The sequence below is a fragment of the Netta rufina genome, assembly GCF_964035555.1.
Source record: "Netta rufina genome assembly, chromosome: 21".
In the NCBI taxonomy this organism is placed as follows: Eukaryota; Metazoa; Chordata; class Aves; order Anseriformes; family Anatidae; genus Netta; species Netta rufina.
In genome coordinates this window covers 6,537,360-6,561,588 of record NC_140145.1, presented here as the reverse complement: position 1 = coordinate 6,561,588, position 24,229 = coordinate 6,537,360, and the positions used below count along the sequence as shown (strand labels likewise).

Genomic DNA, 24,229 nt, shown 5'->3' with positions numbered 1-24,229 from the left:
GCTCCTGAAGTCAGGGTGGGAGAGGTCTGAAGTCCTGCTGTGGCATCTGTCTGCCGAGGGCTGTCTGTGAGGCCAGCCAGGATCCTGTAAGACCTGGTCACCTCCCTTCTCCGCTTCTGTGCTCTTCTACGGGCCTTGCCCTTACACCACCTTGACGATGCATTTTTTAAGGAGTTAAAAAGCAACAGCACTAACGTTTGAAAAAATCCCCGGCCAGCTTTCCCACGTCAATATTCACCACCATCCTGTCCGTGCGGTCGTCGAGGAGAACGACGTCGACGTTCGTGGCGGGGGAGGCAGGCGGCGCTCTGCGCTCCCAGAGCATCCCTGCTGCCTGCGCCCACCCTCTGCCAGGACCCCGCTTGTGGAGGTCTCGGGTTTGCCACCCCTGCCCAACGCGCCCACCGCGGTGCCGAGCATCACGTCTGCGGTGTGGCGGCGCCTTGCTCCGAGCCGGGCAGCACCCCGGCCTCCACCATCCTGTCTGTTTGCTGTGAGCCCGTGCTGTCGGTCGTGCCCACTCCGGTTTTCTCGCCCTCATCGACTCGCAGGTCCTCCTGGCTCTCGGCCCGGCCGTCCTGGCTCTCCATATCGCTCACCTGCCCCTCACCGAACTCCAGGATGGTCGGCAGGTTGCCTTGCTTGGGGCAGCGTCTCTTGAGGCTGACCAAGAAAGGTTGGGGCAAGGAGAAGATGTCCACGTTGTTGCCGAGGTCGATCCAGGTGACGCTGGGGAACTTTTTGGGGTCCTTGAGGGTTTCGGTGAGGTCCCGCAGGATGGCTTTGGTCAGCCGGTTGCCGTTGAGGGAGAGGGTGGTGAGGTGGGGCAGCACACAGAGCGCCGGCAGCAGCTGCAGCAGCATCTCGTCCGTCAGCTCGGTGAAGCACAGCTCCACCGTGTCGATGTGCTCCGAGCTGTGCTGCAGGTAGGACGCGATGCGCTCCAGGTCCTTCAGCGTCAGCGGGATGCCCGACAAGTCCACCGTGTTGTCCTGCGGCTTGCCCATCAGCACGGCCTTCAGGCTGCAGGGGGGGGGAAAGGAGAGGGGTGTAAATGTGGGGGACACATCTGCTTGGGGCCTCTTGCGGGCTGTGAATTATTTAGATGAGATGCCCAGCTGGGGGTAACCACCCATTCTTGGAGGCCGGGGTGTCTGTGCACCTAGGGGGGTTTCAAGTCTGGTTATAGGTGGTCAGAAACAAGGAAAGCACATTCAAAAACCATAATTCAGAAAAAGTGTGTATTTCTTTCCCACGTCCACTGCAAAACCTATGGAAAAAGCTGACTGTCCTGCTGCTTTTGAAGGTACAAGAAGCCAAAAACTGTAAGGAAACCCTTGCTTAGACGGACAGGAACTGCAGCTTGTGCCAGGGCTGGTGTGACACATCTCACAGCGGTGATTATGCAGCTTGCTCAGCAGGGGGACGGGGTTTTATCCTCTTGGCTGTACAGGTGGGAAACTGAGGCCCCAAAACAGGAAGAATTTAGCCCAAGATGGCAAAAGTGGGCTCGCCACCTCCAGGGCTGGGTGATGAGCTCCAGCACTGTCATCATGTTAGAGCTGTGGTGTCTCCCCAGCCTCGCTGCCGGGGAGCCGAGCGCTGCCGCCAAATCCTCAGATAAATGAGTGAATTCCCATGATGGCCCTACAGAGACTCATTAGCCCGCGCTCGACTGGAGCTTCACAGGTCAATTTATCTTCCAAAGTGAATCAAAGAACACATCTACAATCAGGACCTGTCGGCAGAGGATGGCTGCTGAGGGCTTTTGGCTGATGAATTATTCCGAGTGAATTAGGAGGTGGGGAGAGCCCCGTGCATGCTAATTGCTCTGTCAGCTGGATGAGCTCCCCTTTCTCATCCACTGCTGTGGCACAAGCACGAACTTCTCACTAAAACCTGCAGTTATTTTGCCTTTCGTTATACCCTGAGCTGGGCAATGGTTCTGCCTGGCACCTGTTGGTTTTTCCTGCTGAAGGTGCAAACCAGCCCCGACACTGCTTTTGCAGAGCAAGATCACCAGGCTCTGAGTGTCTGCTTTGGGGCCAGCACCTTGTTGGACATCTGTACTGCACGGCACGGGAAGGTGTTTTATGCTTGTCCCACCACGTGTGACCCCAGCCATGGGCTGTGTGCAGACAGCCAGTACCTTTGGAGTCTTGTCCCCACGGCATCCCACGAGTAACCCAGCTCAGGAATGGTAAATCATGTCGATTTTCACTTCTGTTGAGGGAACACCTCATAGGAAAAGAACCAAATTCCTTTTTTATTCATGGGGCCCTGATCTCTTTATGGGCTCCCATAGCCCAGTGCAAGCCTCATGCTGTAACACAAAGGCACCTGCCTGCTGTGCTGCAAGTGGAATGACTGAATTTCACCCAAACTAGGCTGTGAAATGTTAAGGCCTCCTTAAGGAAATCAAATTTTCCCTCTCTTCATGCTCCAGAAACTGCTCAGCTGTTCTGTAGGTGTGAGAGGAGCGACCAAGCGGGACACTGGAGGCACCCAGAGACCACCACGTGTCTTCCTGAGAAAACAGGGGCGGCTCTAACCCAAATGGTAGCTGCACGAATTAATTCCCCAGCCCGAAAACGTGGGGTTGTGCAGCAGTCAGCCAATTCTTCCATTTCTTAATTGACTTCTTAATAAGCTGATCCCAAGTACCCGGGAGACCGAGGGTAATTTCGATCCCTGTTCCTGCCTGCAGCCCTGGCAGAGGAAAAACCCTTTTGGATACGCGACAGGGAGCATGAGGCAGGGCGAGCATCCTGGAGCAGCGCAGTGTCTGCAGGAGGTTTTGGACAGCCAGGGAGCAACCATCTCCACCAGCACTTTGCCTGTCGCCAGCTCCTGCAATCTAGCCATAAAAAAAGGCCAGGCTCAATGCCGAAATAATGTCATTGCCACCAGGAAGGGTGTCCCCAAAATCCTTTCTGCTCCTGAAGCCAGAGATAAGGCCGGTGGGAGCAAGCAGACCCGGTCCAGTCTGAAACATTTACAAAGTCATAAAAGGAATGTAGAAAAATTATATATTTGTTTTGCCATGTAGTAATCAGGCTTGGAAGGTGTTGAACATATGCCAGAGCTTTTCAAATGATGTGTTTGAATTATTTCATTGCGTGGGCAATCTCCCAGAATATTTGCCTCCTCCTCTGGGAGGTGTTTTCTGCTATCTCCATCTCCTCAGGCTCCTCTGCTCTGTGCCACCACATCGTCAGGAACCATCAGGCCCTGTCCTGCAACATCTCAGTGCTTCACCACGAGCTCAGGACCCTCGACGGGAAGCCCTGGGAGGCTGGCAGAATGGCAGAAGTCTGGGCTGCCGTGAAGAACCACCGCCTGCACCAACCTGCCACACAGTCCTGCCCACAGGGCTGAGCACAAGATGTCTTGTTCAGCAGCAGTGGGGAAGGAGCAATCCATAACAGAGCCTCGAGAACAGAGGCTGGGAGAAAAGGAACGTATCCTGCACGGAGAGCTAGGACACCGAGGTGATGGATGAGCTCAGAAGGGGCAAGAGCAAATAAGAAAAGCCAAAACAGCCAGAGGCAAAAGGAATGTTATTTTCTTCTGCATGCGGCACCAGGAGCAAGGAAACCAGAGCGCTGACACGTGCTGGGGTTTTGTGTGTTATATTTAATATGGGGGCTTGCTTCTCCTGCTCAGACAAAATCCAAGCGTGTCCTCAGGCTCCATGGGACCGGCTTTAGCTGACACCAACTGAAGCCCCACACAGAGCTCTGCTCCTGCTGGATCCTACAGTGTGAGATTTTGGGGTTAAAGCCCAGCAACCTTCCATGGGCTCAGGCAAAACAGCGGCAAGCTTAAGCCCAGATGGTTGCAAGGCTCTGCATTGCTTCGGGCAGCTGAGAGAGAGCCGAGGAGCAGAACCCAGCCCAGGCTGATGGATGAGCCTCCCTGTGTGCTGAGTGGGCTGTGCTTTCCCATAAACAGCAGCCCCAGCCCGCAATCACGCTCAGCAGGCTCTGAACCATCACTTGAGGCTTACCCACAGGCAGGCAAAACTGATCGGAAAGCTTTTTTTTTCCTTTTTCCTTTAACAAATCTTGGATCATTACGCGTGAGCCTGTGGCTTATTGTAGGCATCCACTGGGGACAGGGCACAGTGGGGATTGGGGCTGGGGAAAGTCTAACGAGAGCTGCTCTTACTGTTTGTCATTATCTGCACATTTCAGCTGCCGGTTTGCCCTGGCAAAGCTTATTCACGCAGGCTGCTGAGCAAAAGGCTGGCCAGACAGTTTCTATAATTTTAATCTTTTTTTTTTTCTTTTTAATTATTATTAATTTTGGTGCAAGATCACAATTAGAGGAACCCAGCTGGGCTCCTCTCAGCTGCAAAACGTGGTGAAAAGAGGCTGTATCTGCTACATCCTGACACGTTGCTTTAAAATGAAGTGTTTTGGAGAGGGTGGATGTCGGGAATTCCCCCCTTACTGCCAAGGGGGCTGGAGAAAGGGTCAGGGCTTAGCCAGTGGGCACAGGGCTGCTGCAGCATCTGGGCTCTGGTTTCCTCGCAGCAGAAGCTTTAGGCAAATAGCTTACCCAGCCTAAATACCTCCAGAGAGAAGTTGTGTCAGCAATTGATCCAAATCCCCTTCACCTGAGCTGAGCCTGGGTTGCTCTGCCATAAGGACATGTTTGAAATCAAAATTGCCAGGCTGAGCCTAAGCGTCTTTCATCCAAAGAGTTGGGGCCTCGCTTTAGAAGTGTTAGGTCAGCCTTAAAGCTTATTGAACACAAGAAAATAGCCCAGGATTTGTAGGAGTAAACAGCTCTGGAAGCTCTGGTAGCTATAAGAGTGCCTTACCTACAGGGAGGATCAGAGCTCGAGCACAATGCGCAGGAGAGCGAGAGGGCTTTTTAAAAACAGCTACAAACCCCTGATGTTTTCCCTTGTTTAATGTAAAACCTCTAATGGAGTTCTCTTCCCTCAGAGCAGGATGGATCACGCAGTGCAGGAGCTGTTACTAAATGATCTGGTGCCAAGCTCCAGCGAGCATATCAGTAGCATCCTGGGGCTCAGCAATACGGCCCCGCTAAACCCTCCCGTGCCCTGGGGACTCGTGGCACTGCTGGTGACAGTTCGTGGGGTGCTGGGTTAGCCGAACCCTCAGACACACACCTCTGCAGGCAATTAGTGGGAGCTGTAATGATCCCTTCACCAGGGCCCCTTCCACCTGTATGTAGGCAGAAAGACGTTTAATTTGACACGGTTATCTCTGCATATTGTGTTTTTTTTTTTTGGCAACAATGGGAATGAAACTGATGGAATAATACATTTAATATAAAAAGAAATATACATATGTATTTATATGTTGGCAGACACTTCTTTCCACCTAAGCTGACGAAGCCTAAACCACTCTTTTCTTGCAGTCGGAGCCCAAAGCTTGTTACCACCGTGATCTCACTTCAAAAAAGGGCATAATATCCCTGTGAATAAGTGATAACTGTTTAAAAGCATCGTCAAAATCAGCATTCAGGGGCTGATCCTTGCTTTATCCCCTGTGTGGAGTGACGCTGCCTGCCTGCCTTCATGTGACTTTGTGTGGGCCTTCTTCCCTGGCTTTAATTTAGCAAACCCAAGAAGATAACAAAGGGGGAGTGGGGATAACTTCAGGGCAGTTCTCTTCTGTTTTGTGCTGCATTCAGTCTTGCTTCACATTTTATTTTTTCTTTGCTTTTTTTTTTTTTTTCCTTTGGTTTATGCATACAATTCCTGCTAACAAGTAACACAGAATTTCTCCTTAAGGATCTATCCGTTTCCCTTGAGAGGGATTTGGCTGATAGCTACCCAAACGGATCGATTACCTTGCACAAATCGCCTTTCCACCCCAAAGATCTGCAGCCTATAGTAACTGTAAAGGAAATCTCCCCCGTCAGCGGGACAGCCCTGTCCCTGTGCTGGGGGATTGCTCGCTGCTTTGCAGCTGCCTACGCTCAGTCTATCCCTCGGGAAACAAGCAAACCAACTCCAAACATGATTTAATAAAAATAGCTCCGTGGATCCTGTGAACTGTCTCACAGCAATGAGGAGGATATTATGGTAACAAGCAGCTGTAAAAACTTTTAGCCCTGCCATAAAGTTTGCCACAGAATGACCCCAAATCTCTATAGGAAGATTTTACCATTACACAAATCCCAGTGAGTTGTGGTGGAGGAGCACTTACACCCACTTGGTTACATCCTCATGCTTTACGAGGCTATTCCATAGGGGAAGACACAGCTTTCTTCCCAGCTGGAAACAGTATATAGGGTTTTGACTGCTGTAATGATAGGTTTTGGCGTAAATCCATGCACTAATCCCTGATAATGCTTTGGCAGGACGTGTTGCTGGGATGTGAAGCTGCCCCATACAAGCCAGCCTGCTGACTGCTGCCCTTTCCTGCAGAACCGAGAGCTGTTTTGCATGCAGCACCGGATCAGCTCACGAAATGTTCCCATGACCGAGAATGTTGATGTTTAGATCAAAGAGAATTAGAAGAAAGGGCTTTCCTCCTGGTTTAAATTCAGGCCATTTCCCTACAGCACTGTATAACTAGGGACACGAGATGCTGACGTGCCCTGTAATAAAATGCAACTGGACAATTCAGCCACTTCCTTGGAGGAAAGGAATCAAGAAATAAGATGAGGCATCCCCAGAGAGTGAAGAAATGCGTGTGATGTCACTGGTGAGAAAACTGTTCACAGAAATGCCAGCAAAAAATACTGAAAGCAAAATGACATCGACTTTGAAAACATGCTTCATATTTTGGGCCTTTACCTTTTCCACTTTTTTTCCTCATAATTCTTTAAAGGTCACATTGTTAAAGCACCAAGGCTGCAACACAGAAATATCTCGCTGCATAAATATCACTGCCCATGTGGGGAATCTACGGATTTTTGTTGTTTTAGGCTTTACAGAATAGGTGTCAAGATTTCTGAGAATACAGAAAAATTGTTGGCATGGGAGGCAGCACTGTACACCCTGCACTCATTTCTTGGGTAAAATAAATCTTTGATAAAAGACCTGTCCCGAAGTTGTGATGTTTGGCCAAAGACGAGTTTTGAACTCATCATAATGAGTAAAACAGAGAAGATGAGGACAGACCGCTGCGTCCTAGGCTCTTAGTGCATGAGCTGTGGGACACCCCCTGACCCAGGAGCCGGAGCTCCCAGCGGATGAAAGGAGCAGCAGCCCTCCCAGCTCGGGATGCAGCCCAGATCAAGGGATTTGTGGGAGGTCTGAAGTTGACACAGCGCTGCTGTGGCTGATAACATCGACAGTCACGTTAGGATGGTGAAAAAAAAAAAAATTGGCTGGGTTTGCATCCAAAAGTCAAAGCCACTCGGTTCCCACCACGTCTCACGCTCACCGTCCACCGCCAACATCCTCCGGCAGCTTCGGCACACATGTGTGTGGCTGGGATTAGTCAACGGCTGCTTTAGCTCCTTGCTTACTGCCACAGAAAGGGTTAGGGGATTACTAACAGTGCAGTTTAAAGTCTGGTTTTCACAGCCAGAAAGATTTCACTTCTCTCCTTACAGCGATTCGGAGCAAAGATGACTTCTTAAAATATAAAAATATGTAACTTTAAAACTCCTTCAGAGCTTACCAATAAACACATAAGAAATTCCTAAGTCTTTGCTGGTAAGAAGGAAAGAGCCAGTGGGGATTAGTTATTTTGATCTCTTCTCGCTCCAAGAATGTTCACGGTTCTGCTAAGGTTTGCAGTTTTCACATCGTAACGTGTCGACATCCCCACTGGTAACGTCCTGCCCCTGCTGCCAGAATCACAACCTCAGGCGAGCACCGTGTGATGTGGGGGGAGGCAAGGCAGACCCCCCAGGCCTGCGGCTCTTCATCTGTGGGCTTTGCTCCTGATTTTGTCCCTGATGTGTGACATCAAAACCAATTTTTCCATTTATAAAATAATTCTGGCTGCTGGGAATGACGTCACGCAACAGCCTTAAAGCCTATTGCAGGGGGAACGCCTGTTGCCGTTGCTGAAGACCAAATGCAGGGCTATTTCTCTGCTCCAGCTCAGCATTTTTTAAGCCTCTAGTTAAGAGCACAGCTGGAAGGTTTGCTACAATTTTCTCTCAAATTTCCTCTTGCACGCCCAGCTTTGCGTGCGTGTGATGCCTGCAGCTCACCTCCTCTGCGTGCCCAAGAGCAGGGGCTGCTCCAGGAATAGCTCTGTGTTTACTCGCCTTTCCTTTCCAAATCCCGCTGAATTTTCTTTGGCTCCTCACCAAGCTACACAGGCCTGTTCCTCTCGTATTCCAGGCTCAAAGCTTGCTAAGTGCATGGGGTGTTGGATGGGGAAAGTAATTTTTGTGCACCCAAGAGCATCCCCTGCACCAGGACCCTGCTAGAAGAGCCGGCAAGGGTCTTGGTTTCAGCCACAGTGTCTTAGTGGAAGGAATGCTGGATCAGGAAGATCTTCGTCAATAACTCCTTAACATCATGGATAGATTAAGTCACATTTCATTTCTGAAGGTGAACATGGCTCCGTGCCGGTGTGCTGTCTCCATAGATGTGTTCAATTCTAAAAGCTCATGATGCAAACAACAAGAAAACATCATTTTTATCCACAAATGAGCACCTACCCTTTCCATCAGCCTCAGCTCCTGCATCTCCACCCACATGATGAAGAGCTATCCATCCACTAGGGAGCAGTGTCACCCAGCCCTTGGTGCCTACAAGCCAGCACCTCACCCCAGACGAGCGGGAGGGACACAGCCCACCCGATGTCCTCCCAGCTGGTGGGGACAAGGGACATTGCCTGTCACCCCTGGTGACCCTGACATCAGATGGCCTCCTCGTGGCACAGCCCTTGACACTTCAGCTGGGTATTTATTTCACACGGGCTGAGATTTGGATTTGGAAGACCCAGCTCTGGCTCAAAACACACCTAGGCATCCTAATGTCCAAAGTAATGTGTGTTTGGAGGAAGGAACCTGATGTTTTGGGTGTGGAGTCTCCTTGAGGAGAAAGAGCTTTCAGAGGAAGAGAGCAGAATTAGCAGCGAACAGTCTTTGTTTGGGGCTGGGTAATGGAACCGACATCTCCCCAGCTGCCTAACTAATTCCACACTAGAGCATGTTTCTGAGGAAGAGAAATAACAGAGAGACTTTCTTTGCATTAAACATTTTGGCAATTTGATATTTGGTCCCTTTCTAAGGCTGACAGGTCTCAATCATGTGCTAGGATAGAGCAAGAGGAAAATGATCAGGGTAATGAAGGTCAGGCAGCTCTGTGAACAGGCAGGGGCTGGCTGCTGCACTGCCTTCCACGGACACATGGGCTGCTGGAAGTACGAAGACTGCGTTGATTTTGGAAGCTGAGAACAAAAATATCAGCAGGCAGAAGGGAACAGACACACTGAACAATTTACTCGAATTTAAAAGGGGAAGAAACTCACAATGTTTCTGGTTTTCAGTCCAAGTCACATAAATGCGACCCACCAGCATCAGCCAAGCAGAAATCACAGCTCCATTACCCGGGAACCCAAGGAAAACCCAACCAAGACAAACTCCTGGGGCACACGCCTGGGCTGCTGGAGAAGCAGCTGCATTTGGGGGAATATTTGGTGACCTACAGCCACTGCTGGGGTTTTATGGCCCCTAGAGCAGGTGGCAAGGATAAGCCAAGCAAAAAGTGCAGAATGGACCAAAAGACCACCCGCTCCTTCCCATGGCCAAGCTGCCATTAGAAAACCTCTTTTCCCTGCCGCTCAGAGCAGCCTACAGCTGTGAGATCACTGCTGTGCCACTATCACCTTATCGCCGTGGTATTTAGTAAAAGAACCCAATTAAACCTTTAAAAGCAACGAGATTCTCAGAAAATGAAGTGCTGTTAGCCCAAGAAGCAACTTGATAAATATCTCCAGCAGGGATAATTAAGCAGAAGAATGGCTTTCATTTGCATGTCGCACAGCCAGCTCCTCGTCATGGTCCAGAGCCGAGGAGGCAGGATGAAGTGTTTTGGAAAGCGCCGGCCTTACTCTTTGCGAGAGCCACCATTTATGTGTTACACGAAGAGGGATTTTTCCCAACTTGTTTTTAATTTCCTGCTAAACAAAATTCTAAAAATAAGCCTTTGGCATCCATCAAAATGCTTTGCTATAATTATAGCCCTATTTAACTTCTCGTAGAAAAATGTAAATATTGCGCTGTTGGAGTACTCCATTTTTCTTCCCTCCTTACCCCCAAAATGAAAAGTATTTATAACCTCCTTCCTATGATACATTTTGCACTCAACGAACCTGCATTTTCCTATAGAGAAACCGTGCTGGAATATTTCCAACAAACTCTACTCCAGCGTAATAAGAAACTGCAGCTGACGCCCCATTAATAACATGCATTTGCAGGAAAGGCAATTTACACTACTGCCAACAGAAAAACAATCAAGAATTTAAAAGAAAACAACATGTTGGGATTGCCGCTTCTGTAAATGACCTCCAGGAATAGAATTTGACCAGAATAAGAATTTGTTCAAGTTTACGTTAGAACAAACAATAAGAATATTTTCTTTAAATTCTAGCACAGAAAAAAAAAAAATAATGAAAAAGCTCTTGGAAAGGGACTTTTATGATTAGGTATATTAAAAATATCCAAGTCCCTATTGGATTTACATGAGCAGCTCTCCGCTACAGAGAAGGGAAGCTGATGTGACTGGAAAAAAAGACCTTTGAATCAGGTTTTAATTCTCAGTGTCCAAAAGAAAGAGGCCACAAGAAGAGCAACCACCAGTAAATCGTTCATAAAAACACATAATTTGCTGCCAATATATTTAAAACAGTTCCAAAACGGTGAGTTGAAAGGAAAAGGAGGAGAAAGGAAAAGACCAGAGAGGGTGGGAGAAAGGCAGGGGCTGGGCTGGGAGGCCGGGGGTGGATGGAGGCCTTGTCTGCATGTGGGTGGAAGGGGCTGGCATTAATTATCGTCGTCCTTTCCTGCCTGGGAAAGGAACAACCACGGTCATACCGGGTGGCCTGAGGGGCATCGGCTCCATGCCGTGGGTCTCTGGGTTACAGCAGTGCCTGCGCCCACTTCTGCCTCTTGTAGGCCTCAACCATGCCCCTTGGGGGGGGTCGAACACCACAAAAAGCTCAGGAAAAGCTTGCAGAGAACTGCATGTATGAAACCATAAAGGATTTCCCTGAGGTTCACCCGTTGCAGAGCCTGGTTGTGCTTCCTGTTCCTTGACATGGGTTACATTCCGTCAGTGCGAGGGGAAGGAAAATGGGATCGTTGTCTGGGGTTGGGGAGGGAGAAAAGCTTCAACTCTGCTCCTCCAGACCAGTTTCTCATCAGAAACCAGCCTGAGGAATCAAAAAAAGAAAAAAAAAAAAAGCCCTCTCCCAACTGCTCTTCCTGCAATTAGGGAGTGATCAGCTGCCAAAGTGTGTGCCTGGGGCTTCGCTTTCCCTAAACTGTTTATTTTATCGGAGCACAGATCACATTTGGAAGAGTTTAGGCAGGCAGGGGTCCCCCGTTGCCTCTGCTCCGCGCTGATGAGAGCCAGAGCGCCAGAGGCGGCCGCCAGCCCGGCTCCCCGGGGCCCTGCTTCTTTCTGGGGTTGCCTTGGGCTGACGGCTTCCTTGGGCCCCTCTGGTAGTAGGTCTGACGGCTTCCCTGGGGACAGGCCAGGGAGCTGAGGGCACCCCTGTTAGGAGGATCTACACAGCAAGAAGGGCTCCACCGCCAGAGTGACCAGCTGCCAAGCAGAGAGGCAGATAGAGAAAGCCACAGCGAGTGCCCTTCACCTAATATTTGCTTTTATATTTCCCTTTAACAGGCCCTTTCCGTGAGCCCAGGGTGGGCAGGGAGCAGCCACTGCCATTTCTGGGGACACAACGCCAAATGAAAGGAAGCAGGCATCGCCGAGCGTATTTCGCCGCCCAAAGCAAACACCCTCCTCCAGCAGCGCTTCACTGCTGTTGGCAGATTATTGCCCCGCTCCCGGAGGGGATTTCAGCCTTCATCTCCCCGAAAAAGATGAAAAGGGAGCGAATATCAGAGGAGACGTGGGCTGCCAAGACTTCCTTTTCAGCCAGGCAGAATGGAGGTAACCTGATACACCGCTCCGTCCTGCACGCCAGCAGCGCTCGCCCAGCTCCCGCAGTCTCTCCCGTGTTGCACATTGTGCTGGACAAGCAGGAAAACCACAAAAACCTTCCCTGAATTTTCCCTAGCTGGCTGTTTAACCTACTTGCTTTTCTGACACGAGACAGGCCCTGTTATCGGTCGTATCAAATGCTGCGCTGCAGGGAGCTTTAGGAGAAAACAATGACTAAAACCACAAGCAAATCGCCCTCTCCCATTCAGCTTTCTCAATGCAAGCATTTTGCCCTTTTTTATGTTTTCTGTACCCATCAGTGATGACATTTCATGGTGCTGTGCTCTGAGCTGTTAGAGAATGAGTGATGCTGGAGAGATCAGCGTATATCTTTCCAAGATGACTTGCCCATATTGTGTGGAAGCATCAATATATTTTTTGCAAGTTGCAGCCCCATTGCCTTGAGGATGGTGAGCCACCTTTTAGCCACCAGTGGCTAAAAGCTGACCCAAAAGCTGATTAAAGCAGGGTGGGCAGGAGGGGACTAGTTCTAATTGCACACTTTTCTATTAGCTGAGATGCTACTGAGGAAAAATCCTCATCTTCTGGCAGAAAGGTGAGACGTGATCGTCATGAGAGACTGAGCACATGAGGTCAGCTTCCTCCACCCCCAAAAAAAACAACAGTATAAGTGCTAACCCTGGGCAAGGGGAGGGTGAAACACCCGGAGAAGCATAGCGCTACCCTGGGCTCCTTGCTAGACAAACAAGACATCAGTTTGGGGCCTGAATGTCCCATCTTTTCAGGGGTGTGTCAAGCTGCCACGTGTTGGCAAGAGTCTCAAAAGCCAAACCTGATTACTTAGCACCTTGTCGGGATCTGAGCTCTGCAGTTTGGTCTCCCTGCTAACAGAGGTGCTGCCCAGCCCCTCATTGGGATGCAGAAACTCCATCTGCACTGGGCTGAGCGCTGCCATGATGCTCGACCATCCCAGCTGGGCCCGTGCCAGAGGGCACCTTTATTCTGTTTTCCTCCACCTTTTGGCCCGTTGAGCCAAGGGAATATGCCACGTCTAATTACGAAGCCTTCGACTTGAAAGGGACGAGTCCCATCTGTGGCTGGGTCACCACGGGGCGAGTTGGGACCTCAGGGCCAGGCTCCCAGGGGACAGCACCGCTTCCAGCGCTCTCATCAACCCCAGCATTTGCATCCCAGTTTTAAAGCGTTATTTTCATGCAAAGAGAGCAGCGACAAAACCGAAAAGCTGATCAGAAGCGGGAGCCCCGAGGTTCGGCTCTGTGTGATGCATGAGCTCACTGAGCACTTCATTTACCGCTGCTAACGACACACAACGTGAAAGGGCTGAGAAAAACAACCCCATGCACTATCAAAGCTTCACCATAAAGCTCGATTCCCCTAATTGGGAAATGTAGCCGGGGGCTCCCAGGAGCCAGCCACACCGGACAGCTTCTTGCAAGGTGGCCAGCTGAAAAAAAGGAATAAGGCAGCGGGGTTTGGACGAGACAAGTGGGCACGGGGTGCCTGGAGGACTTCCAAGGCAGGGAGGAAGCGTGTGCGGGGGATTAATTATCTCGCCAGCCGATTCCTACTTTAATAACAATTTCTACTAGATGCTTTCCTGAGTTTTGAGGATAGATTTAAGCAATCACCGCAATGTGCCGAAAGCAAATCTAATTTCCACTCCCCCAGACGCAGAGGAAGCGGAGGACTAATTATTAAAAAAAAACACAAAGTCACACCTTTAACAGTCAAAGGCCTTTCCTAATCAGGCACAGGATGAAAAATTACGTTCAGGGAGCAAGGTGCCACCAAGGGCGTGCAGGGATGTCAGTGGGGCTGCTGGTCCTGCTCCCACCATACCCACTGCTTGCCCTCTTTATTCTTCCTAAGGGGAAAAAGGGAAGGGCCAGAGCATGGCTCCAGCTCCCTTCAAGCCAATTATCACCTAGGAATGTTCCCTTGGAGAAAACTGAATTATTTCTTAGTGTGTTGGGGGGAAGGAGGAGGAGGATAGAGGCTGGGAGCCAAGGTTTTAAGGCACAGGTCGTGTTGGTGGCTACCTGAAGCTTTTAGGCTGGGGCAGGTTGAGCAGTGTGAGCCAGCTCAGGAGAGCACGCAAGCAGGGAGGAAAGCCCTGGTGCTGTAAATCACCTCATTCCACTCTTGCTGCCAGGGAAGACTTTTTTCTCCTTTAGGCTATTTTCTAGTACTTCTGGCTGTCGGTTCATTTGTTCAAGCAGGGAACAGCAAAGGCGATTTGAGCATTTGTCAAAACCGGTATTCATCAGCAGGAAAAAAAAAAAAAAAAAAAAGGGAATAAATGGTACTCCACTGTTTGGGTTAATTGTTTAAAATTCTGGAGCATCCCAGTAGGCTTGCGGAGGGCAACACACGGGGTAAGGGCTCATTTTACAGTGATTGAATGGAAAATCTTAAGCCCCTTCCAACACTACATCTTGCCCTGCAGCATGTACCCGGATGGCATTTCAATATGCATGCATAATTTACAGTTTAGCTCCAACAAGCTTAAAAATTTGGTCTTTGCTAATGCTGGCACTCTTTGGCTGAGCAATGTGAGCAGGGGCTGGCAGCATCTGCAGGGAGCAGCCGACTCATCACTGAGATTACGCAGCCATCGGGGACAAACTGCACCAGCAGAAAAACAGCCAAAAAGCCAGTGGGAGCAGCCCAGCGAGCCAGGGCGAGCTGCTGCAGGGCTGTGTGGGCGAAGTGAAGGCAAGGCAGAAATTTGAATCAATGGAAATCCCTGTTTGCCATGCATTTCATTTGAATCCGGTGAGTGAATGCAGGAACAAGCACCGTGTGTTTGCATGTCCCGTGCTCCGTAAGCAAGAGCTCCCAAATGCTGCATGGGGAAGATGGCAAGGGCATCGAGCCCCACTGCAGGGCATGAATCTGACAGTCCTGTGCAATGCTGGGCAGCTGGTGTGGGACACACGAAGCCAGGTCCCAGCCAAAATCAATGCTGGCTGCTGCTTTCTTGCAAAGTGTCCCTTCCAGGAGTTATTTCAGGCAGGAGAAATTCCTCTGAAGAGGCACTTGTTGTCCATAAGCAAAGGGGTGCTGGCTGTAGGAGTGATCTCTTTGTGGCCGAGGCAAATTCCCTATTTCCAAGGCAAATTACACCAATTTGAATTGGTCCCAAATGCTCTCAGGTTGGATGAAGGCTCAACAGACCTCACGCAGCACAAAACCACGCTGCAGCTGGTGTCTCCGGCTGTCGCCATCCGAGTACTGCATAACAATGCTTGCTCACGTTTTGTTTTCCTCACATTTTGCTGGAAGCATGCAAATTCATGCCCAGGCTCAGCCCCTGACAATCTGTTGGCATACCTGGGTCCCAGGGTCTTAAAAGATCCCCAGGGCAGCCACGGCACTTTCTGACAGAGCGAGGACACCGTGCTCCCTTCTCACAGCTATGAGACTTCTGCAAGCAGAAGCACTCTCCTCACCAGCTGCCAAAAAGGCACTTTTGGACCTGCAGGGTCAGGATTTGGCCTGCTCAGTCACCGATTCATCTGCCCTAAACCTCATCAGTCCAAATGTCTTGATGCTGCAAAACACCAACACGCTCACGCTATGAATGCCCACAGCGCAGGAGCTGGGATGAAGCTTTCTTTGGACACCTCCATCTGATGCCACGGCAGCAGTTTGGCACCCAGAGGGACACAACATCCCTCACCCACGCACGGGTGCTGAGCCAGGGCTCGTGTCTTGTCCCAGCAAACCGCTCTGGCACAGTAAGCAAGGCAGCACCACGCTCTCCGGAGCCACGCCAGCCCACGAGCAACCTGCTGGCCTCCAGCAAACGGCTTGATGGATCATCTGGTCTCAGCCAGATGATATAAACTCACCGAGCAGCTGGGAAATTAAACTGGTGCTTTCATCTCCATCGCACAAAACGGGCCCCAGGGTGAGCAGCGCTGGCTGGGAAGAGTGTGGGCAGTGCCCAGGAGCAGCCCCCACCTTCTGCATGCTGCTGCAGTGCTCTGCTCCCCTGCGAAAATAACTCGTTTCCACCCCAAACTCGCCTATCTAGTGGCCAGATAATTTCCAGAGGAAACAAAGAATGAAATGGGTGATTCACCACCTGCTTGTTCTCCTCCCCAGGTGGTTTTTGGGGTGTGCAGGGTCAGAGCGTGCTGGGAAATGTTGGTGCTTCCAGGAAGGGGGGGAGCAGGCTGCCAGGAGGACTCCAATTTCCCCCACAAAAGCAAGCACGGTGTGTTTCACTGCCACAAGCAGCACCTTGCAGAATGATTTCTTAATCACAGACCTCACCAATATTTGCTCCCCTGGATTCAGGCCCTTTATTTGCTCACCCTCCAGAACCGTTTGCATCTCGCCAAAGGTCGTTCCAGTGCCTCTGACTCTAAATGAACCCGCTGCTGCTTCACTACAAACACCACAACACCTTCCTTTCAAGCCTCTCTGCCTCCCCTGGGAAAGGCAGACTGATGTGCACCGACATCCCAAGGGACCCTGGCACGGGGACACCTCCGTCTTGGTCACCATCTCCAATGGAAAACATTTTTCCCTGGGAACATTTCAGCCCACACTGATACCGTGACAGCAGCAAGCATCAGTGCAAAAGAAAAGATATTTCTGGTCACATCAAGGTCTACCGAGTGCAGATCCTGTGTCTGGATGTTAATTAATGCTTAAGTAAAGGATATAGGGCTTTAATCAGTTATTCCTCTCTGGAAAATCCTCCCAGCTTGCAGCGCTTTAGGGACTTCTTGAGCCAGAGGTGGCACCTAAACCATGCTGCTTAATGCTGAAAGACATCTCCTGAGTAATTAGACTGAAGTCCAAAGAGCCCCAGGCTGGCAGAGGCAGGAGATGCCCAGTGACCATGAAGAACACAAGGTGAGGAGGATAAAGGTGATGAAAAGTGCACGCCTGTGAAATCACCTGCATCCAAATATTCCTCCCAACTCCGTCTTGACTTCTGGCACCTCACTTTTTTCCTTTTTATTTTATTTTCTCCCACGGTGTATGCTCTGAATCGCAGTCAGCCTGCTCATGGGCTGCACCGGGTGCTGTAGGTGGGCACAAGCAGGCTCAGAGCGCAGGTCCCAGCTGTGCTGGAAGGCAGCCCCGTCCCCCGTGGTCCTCCTTAGCATTGCTACAGAGTTTCAAAGCACAGAAAATACGTTTTTATGTACATTAGCTGAGTGTTGCACATACCAGACCAAGCCGAAGGTGGATATCCCCCACAGGTTATGAGATCTGCCTGCTCAGGGAAGCTCCTACTTCGTCTGCAGCTGCTAGGAAGACACTGCCATTATGCTCACTGGGGCTGCAGACGGGCAGAAAGGTCACAGAGGTGGGAAGGCTTAAAAAAAACAACCTGTAAATGCCAGCTGGCTTTCCTCCTCCATCTGCACTCATGGCTGAGCTGCCTGGCTCCTCCACTGCTCCCTCCTGAAGGAGCTGGGCTTAGCACCATTCCTCATCCTGCCGCTGCTCTCATTAGCGGGGCAGAGAGTGACACCAGAGTTCATTAATAAGGCCCAGCAAGTGCTTTGCCTGTCCAAGACCAATGCCAAAAAAGAAAAGCCAAGCAAAGCATGACGATGCTTTAACCAGGATGCTGCATGCACTGCGAGCATGCTGATGCTCAGCACCACTGACTGCTCCGAGTGTGGCCAGGGGCTGCAGAACCCAAGGCAGCCAAGGGAGAGGTTTTTGTGCCTTGCTCATCCTCCCCTTGTTTTCCACTCTCCCTCCCCCAAACCTTCGCTCTCTTCTGTGTCACGCCAGGTCTTCCCATCAGGTGAAGTCACCCCGCTGTCACCGGATTACTCTGTCCTGTGGTTAACCCCACTGCTCCCCATCGGCAGGGCTCATGCAGGGACCCCTCCTGTGCCACCAGCAGCTGGCAGGATGACAAAGGACACCAGGGCACCAGCCACGACGTGAGACCCTTCTGGGGGTCACTTTGTGTTTCCCAAAGAGGGCTGGTCTGCCTCAGCCAGGGGGGTTTGAATGCTGAACCGCCGTGATACGCAGAGATTAAATTCTCATTTCCAACCCTCCTGGGACAAGCGATGGCAAAAGTACGGTATGATAAGTTGGAGATGGACTCTCCTGTGCTTTTAGGGCAATTAGCAGGAAAAAAAATAATGCAGTAAATAACTGCAGTATTTCTAATGCTACAGGATACACATGGGGACAAGCTGCACTCCACCCCAGCAGAGCTGTTATTAGCATCTGCCACGCACAGGCAGCACTTAGCGTCTGCCCTGGGAAAGGGATTGCTTTCTGCCTGCATCTGCTGCTGTTCTGCCTGCCACCACCACCAGCGTGGGGATGGGCAGGGATGGCCAGGAGCTGTGCGAGGAGGACAGTGAGGACGGCAGCCTCCTGTGGGCCTGCTCATGGAAAAGTGTGGCACACTTTTTCCGAGCACGGAGCCTCAGGCCATGCAGGGAAGAGCAGAGATGCTTGGAAATCGCCTGCTTTCCACTGCAAAGGTGGAGTGACTTGCAACACAGCCAGCCCTCAGGGCACCAGGCAGTGTCCCAGCCTGGTTTTGGCAGCATTTGCTCCGTAAGCTGGACAGCACCGAGCTGGGGCAGCCCCAGAACCGAGGGGGAAAGGCAGTCCCCTCGACACGACAGCCACCCACAGATCCCAAAGGTCTCCAGCTCGCAAAATCCCCGCTCTTCTGCAGCAGCCTGCTGTGAACACACACACAGGGATGGGATTTTAATGAAGAGGAGACCACACAGTTCCTCCCACCAGCGGCGGATTCGCACTGGAGGCTCAGAACGGGCCATTGTTGCGGGAGCCACAACTGCTGCTATCGCTCGCCCACAAACTCCCAACAGCAGCAGAGGATTTTCATCCACAAACATTCGTTCTCTCTCTGTTTTCAAAAGGAAGGGCACATTATTCATGCGCCAGGCTTCCCCCTGTAAAAACTCCTTTTTTTTTTTTTTTAAATTTGTGTTTCACAAAGGCTTTGCAGAGAAATGCAAGCAGACACTACAAGCAACTATGAACAATCAGCAGCCAGCATTCCTCCAGAACAGAAATGTTTTGTGCCCCTGATGAAATGAGGAGTGGGATGTTAAAAGATCACTCCTACCAACAATTAAAAGCTGCTTAACCTCCATAAGTTCATCACAAAATCTAAACACACGTCTCTTCTGCTCTAACAAAAAACTCCTGCTGTGCCAGAGCAGGTAGATCTTAGCCCAAATGGGATTTTCAAGCAGATTTCTAACACATCCGAAGGTTTTACAAGAGCAAGGAGGAGCTCAGGCTGACTCCTGGGTGTAGAGGAGGACCCTGGAGTGCCCGTTTCAGACTAACATTGCCTCTCACATGAACTCCTCCCTTGCTGCAAACACTCACCCTTTGAGCACTGTCTGGAAAAAAGAGGGAAAATGCAGGCCTTCATTCTACAAAGGCTCAGCTTCTGATAAAATATTTCTGATGGTAAAATATTTGGGATGCTTTTCCCAGCCGTTTCCATGAGAAGAGTCACCTGGCCCCGAACCGGTGCTGAACTCTCCCAAGGAAGAAAATGACAGTGGTAGGAAAAGCTAGGAATTTACTGACCCTAAAGAAAAATTCCCAAGCAGTTTTGAGACCGAAGCTCAACGGGAAGCATTCCTCTTTGGCGAGAGGCCTTTTACTGGCGTGTTCCCACATCCCCTTTAACACCCTGGGAAACAAAGCAAATGGGGCACGGCTGGAGGGGGGCACCTGGCTGGAGGAGAGCCAGGAGGGGAGCCCTCGGTGCTACAAACAGGAGCTGGGAGCTCTGCCTCCTCGGGGGCAAAATATCTCCAAATTATTGCAATACTGGCGCTGAAAAAGAAGGGAGCAAAGCACATTTCCAGCTGCCTGCAGAAGGCAAAATGAGGCTTGGAGAGGGGCTCTAAGCCAGCTCCAGGAGGCTGACCGTCCACCCTGAGCTACCAGACATCCTCCCCAGGCTGTTGCTTTGTCCTCATGTGCTGCAAAACCACGTCCCCCAGGGCCAGGGAGGTTCCCCAGGTGCTGCTGCCACCATGGATGTGGAGTGAGAGGAAACCACCATTTTCAGTCCTGCTCAGGCTGGGAAAAACAAAGGAAACAAATGCTACATTCTGTCTTATCGTGCATCGCCCCGTAATTTGCATGTAACATGAAAAAATGTTTATTATTCAAGGCCTTTTATGCCCCAGCTGAGGCAGGGCACAGGCAGCAATGCCTGCTGCATCACCCCACACACACCAACACTCACAGAGGGACAGAAGACGCCAGCCAGTGTCAGAGCCTTTTATGATTAAACAGATCCTCCATCTCAGAGATTTACAACCCATCCCAGGCAACTTTCCTAGCTCGTCCCAAGAGAAAAATGATGGATATTGAGTCATAACAGAGTCAGAACCAGAGAAAACACCACTGCCCAAGCAGCGAAACCACGAGGAAAATACACGAGGTGGGTGCGTTGGCACTGGGATGGGCACTGAGGTTCTGCACCAGCAGGGCATCAAGGGGGGCCTGGATCAGTCCCTTAGGCATGTTAAGAAAGCAAAACATAAAAAGAGGCTTAAGTTTGGAGAGAATTAAGAAAATAGGTAACATATTAGAGTGCTAAATCCATATTTAAGGTCCTGAGGTGTGACTTTTACAAATGCAGAGATCCCAGCGGGTCGCAGTGCCACGTTCCTCAACCGCTGCAGCTCCCTTTCCACTCACTGACCTCTTTCCTACCGCAGTTATCTCAAGCACCCCACAGCTGTTGTGGTAGCACCACAAATTAGTAGAAACAAGGCTATTCCTTGAGTGAACCGAGAGCGATGCCATTTTTTCCACGGAATGACATTTCAGAGCAAGGCATAATGAAGCCGGAGCGTGTTCAAGCACTGACTGCGCTGCTTGTTGGGCGGAGATGAAAGGAGTCTCTGTTTAAACTGGAATTTAGCCCAACGAGATAGAGTGGTGAGACAATAAAGGGGCTTTTGGACTGAATTGGAGAGACATTGGCAGAAACCACACACGGGAGGTGGCTGCGGCTTCGGGATGGGGGAAATGTAGCGGAGAACATCACAGCAGCAGAGACACAAGAGATTACAAGAAAATTGACTGATGTGGCATCCCATCACAGCAAAACACCCAACTAGAGGTTGAGAAGTACTGAGCAACCATGCCTGCTTCTTGCATGTGCAGGATGGTGTCAATGAGGAGGTAACAACATCTCTGTGTTACTCAGATATGAGGGTCTCTACGAACAACAGTCTCAAGGGATAACGAGCCAGATCTCCTGGAGACATGGTCCTAATCCTGCTTGCTCCCCTAGTCCTTTAGTCCCTGACGTCTGTTTCCCTCCCCTCTTTTTCTGTAATCTTTTGTCAGACTGAGTTTTTTCATGGGATTAGTCTCTTCCTATGGCTACAGATAACATCTGCTACACCAGGAACCAACACTCTCTCGGGACCATCAGCAAACACCTGGATACAAATCCTAGCCCTGCCAGATTGCAGCTTCTTTTGCACTTCTCACTTCTTTAAAAATACAAAACACCACAATTACATACGTAAGGCATAGTATTACTGAAAACAAGGAGCCCTTTCCATTCCCGACAGGTGCATTCAGAGGTTTTTGGTACCATGGACCAGGACGCTGGTGGCCAAGATGCTTTGCTGAAGACCTGGGTGAGAAGGGCACTGGGACATTTATTCCCCTTTTTTTAATCAAACAGTTCCCATCGTGCAAACATGCAAGCCCTGGCATGCACGGTGACATGTGCCTGCACTGTGACAGGTGTCTGTATGTTAATTACCAGCTAATTAGGATATCTGGGAGTATTTTGTCTCCATCACCCAGCATGGGGCTGTTGGAGCATGGCTGGCTCCTCTTTCCCAGCCTGGTCCCCATCCCTGGGCACCACCACGCTGTTCTCCTGCAGAACAAGGCTGTAATAGGGAAAGAAAAGCAGTAACGGAGCAGAACACCTCTGGGTGAGCACAATGAAACCTGGTAACACGGCCACGTGTAGGGGAAAAGGAGCGGGGATAGGACAGGGGCCATTGGGGTGACTCGAAAAGCCAACTCACCAGGACTGCGGCTTCCTCTTCATGATGCCTTGGCGTCTCCACTGCGAGTGGGGGCTGAGGTGGTAGGTGAGCTGCCGGCAGAGCTTCTCCATGGCCCCGAGGGAGTCCCCCTCCTGCAGAGACAAGGGAGGGAAACCAAGTAAGGTGGCTTCAGTGTGACTGCAGTCCTGCCCCTAGGATGCTCCAACCCCGGAGCCGCTAGAAGCTGGCAAGTCGCAAGGCACTATGCTAAAAATTGGACAGGAAGGAGGAAAGAAAAACCTACTGATTGCTAGGGTGCTGCAAGGATGGAGGCATTTTGCCAAGGGTCAGCACACACACAGACATTGCTCACGGGTGGGATTCCTCCTCTGCAAATCCACCTCCAAATGCAAGCAAGGCCGGAGAGCAGCAGCCCACTGCCCTGGTGGAAACCACAACCGAAACTCCCAAGTGTTATCCATCACATATGTGAGCACTGTTTGTATTTATGGGGTCTATCCCCAGCATGACCCACCAGGAAGGTTTGTCCCGTGAGTGCCCACGATGCCACAGTCACTGCAGTTCATTCAGCAGCAGCGCCGTTATCGTTTGACACCACCTAACGGCTTTCGGCACACAAATTGTACAGAGATTTATTAAATAAACCAAACGACCCATCCGTTACTGTCAGAACCGTTTCACACAACGACAGACGCTAAGAGGTTTGGTGAGCCTGGAGATCTCAGGAAGTGCACTCATCAGAAACGCTCGAAGTGGGTATTTGATAGGAAAAAAAAGCATCAAGGAAAGCAGCAATTTTGGTGGAGTTGCCTTAATTCCAGTTAAAATTTCCATGCAAAAGGATAGCAAAATGAGAAATCATTGGTTTCTAAAACTTTAGTTCTTAAACTTCCTGAATCTGGTCCTATAATTTTTAGTTCCTAAAAATAAACTAAAATACAAATGCCAGCACCTGAACAGCTAAATCACGTCTCCTTTCAAGCTCTCTACATACCAACGCATGATACGACTCTTAATGATGCAAAATGTCTGGCTTGCTCTCTGAGAGATGACAAGCAGAGATTAAGCAAAGGAATAATTATACAACAAGCCAAGATGTGACAATTTGTGCATTCTGCCTGGTTTTATGAAATTGCTGCATCATGAAACATCTCAGAAAAGAAACAGAAGCTGGAAAGGAAGCCCCCAAATTAGCAGTCAGCCCGGGCTCGGCTCACCGCTGCTCTTTATTCAGGCTGATTGCCCAAGATTTTGCCCTGTTGCTGGACAAGCTGGACAGGGATGCTGATGAAGATGCTGTGTCTCATCTGCCAGGATGCTCTGTTACTGCTGCCCTCCCATCCTCTCCCTCCAGCCTCAGCAATGAGCTGCGTATTTCACGCAGCGTAATTTATGCAATGTATTCTCCCACCTCACCTCGCAGTCAGCAGAGCAGGACGGGCTTTATAAAGACATTATAAATATTAAATTAACCAAAGAGCAATCTGGTTTTTGACAAATCACCTCTGGGTGTGCAGGGAAACAAATGCATCAGGTTTTCTTAAGGAAGGAAAAAAAAAAAAGCAGGGCAGAAGGGGCACATCAGCAGATGGCTGGAGCAGAAACAGCAGCATAGGGCTTTAACCCCTTCATTTCAGCGCCTCATTTATCACCATGACTTTAAATAAGGGTTTTAATCCCACGAATTTTGGTGCGGCTTCAGCCTACGCTCCCCCCCAGCAAGCTGAAAGCTCTCCTGGAGGCCCTGCAGCAACAAATAGCTACAGCTCGAGACTCAGAGATGGGGGGACTCGACAGGCTCAGCACGTCAAATTAGCAGAGAAAAAGAAACAACAGAGAATAATTTATTTCGTGTTTTCCACTAGAAGGGCTGAAAACACATTACAGTCATTTTTTAATCAAGGACTCCAAACATTGGGGGCAGACAGCGGCACGTGCTGCTCCCTCTCGATGCTCTCCCCTCTGCCAGCACAACCAGCAGCCCCAGCACGAGAGGAAAACGCCGTGGATTTCCACACCTACCCCGTGTTTCAGCTCCTGTCATTTATCTTTGGGTCCGTGAGCCGTTTGCTGCCTTTCAGTT

At 50.3% G+C, this 24,229-nt stretch overlaps 1 protein-coding gene across 1 annotated transcript in view; it reads right to left on the bottom strand.

The window, feature by feature from the left end:
- Positions 1-419: 419 nt before the first annotated feature.
- LRRC75A (leucine rich repeat containing 75A) overlaps positions 420-24,229 on the bottom strand; it is a gene marked incomplete at both ends in the record, with an annotated part of 63,932 nt that continues 40,122 nt past the window's right edge. Inside the window, 2 exons of the mRNA XM_084299475.1 lie at positions 420-1,023; positions 22,165-22,277. Coding sequence (XP_084155601.1) covers positions 420-1,023; positions 22,165-22,277 — 717 coding nt within the window. The remainder of the gene's footprint in view (positions 1,024-22,164; positions 22,278-24,229) is intronic.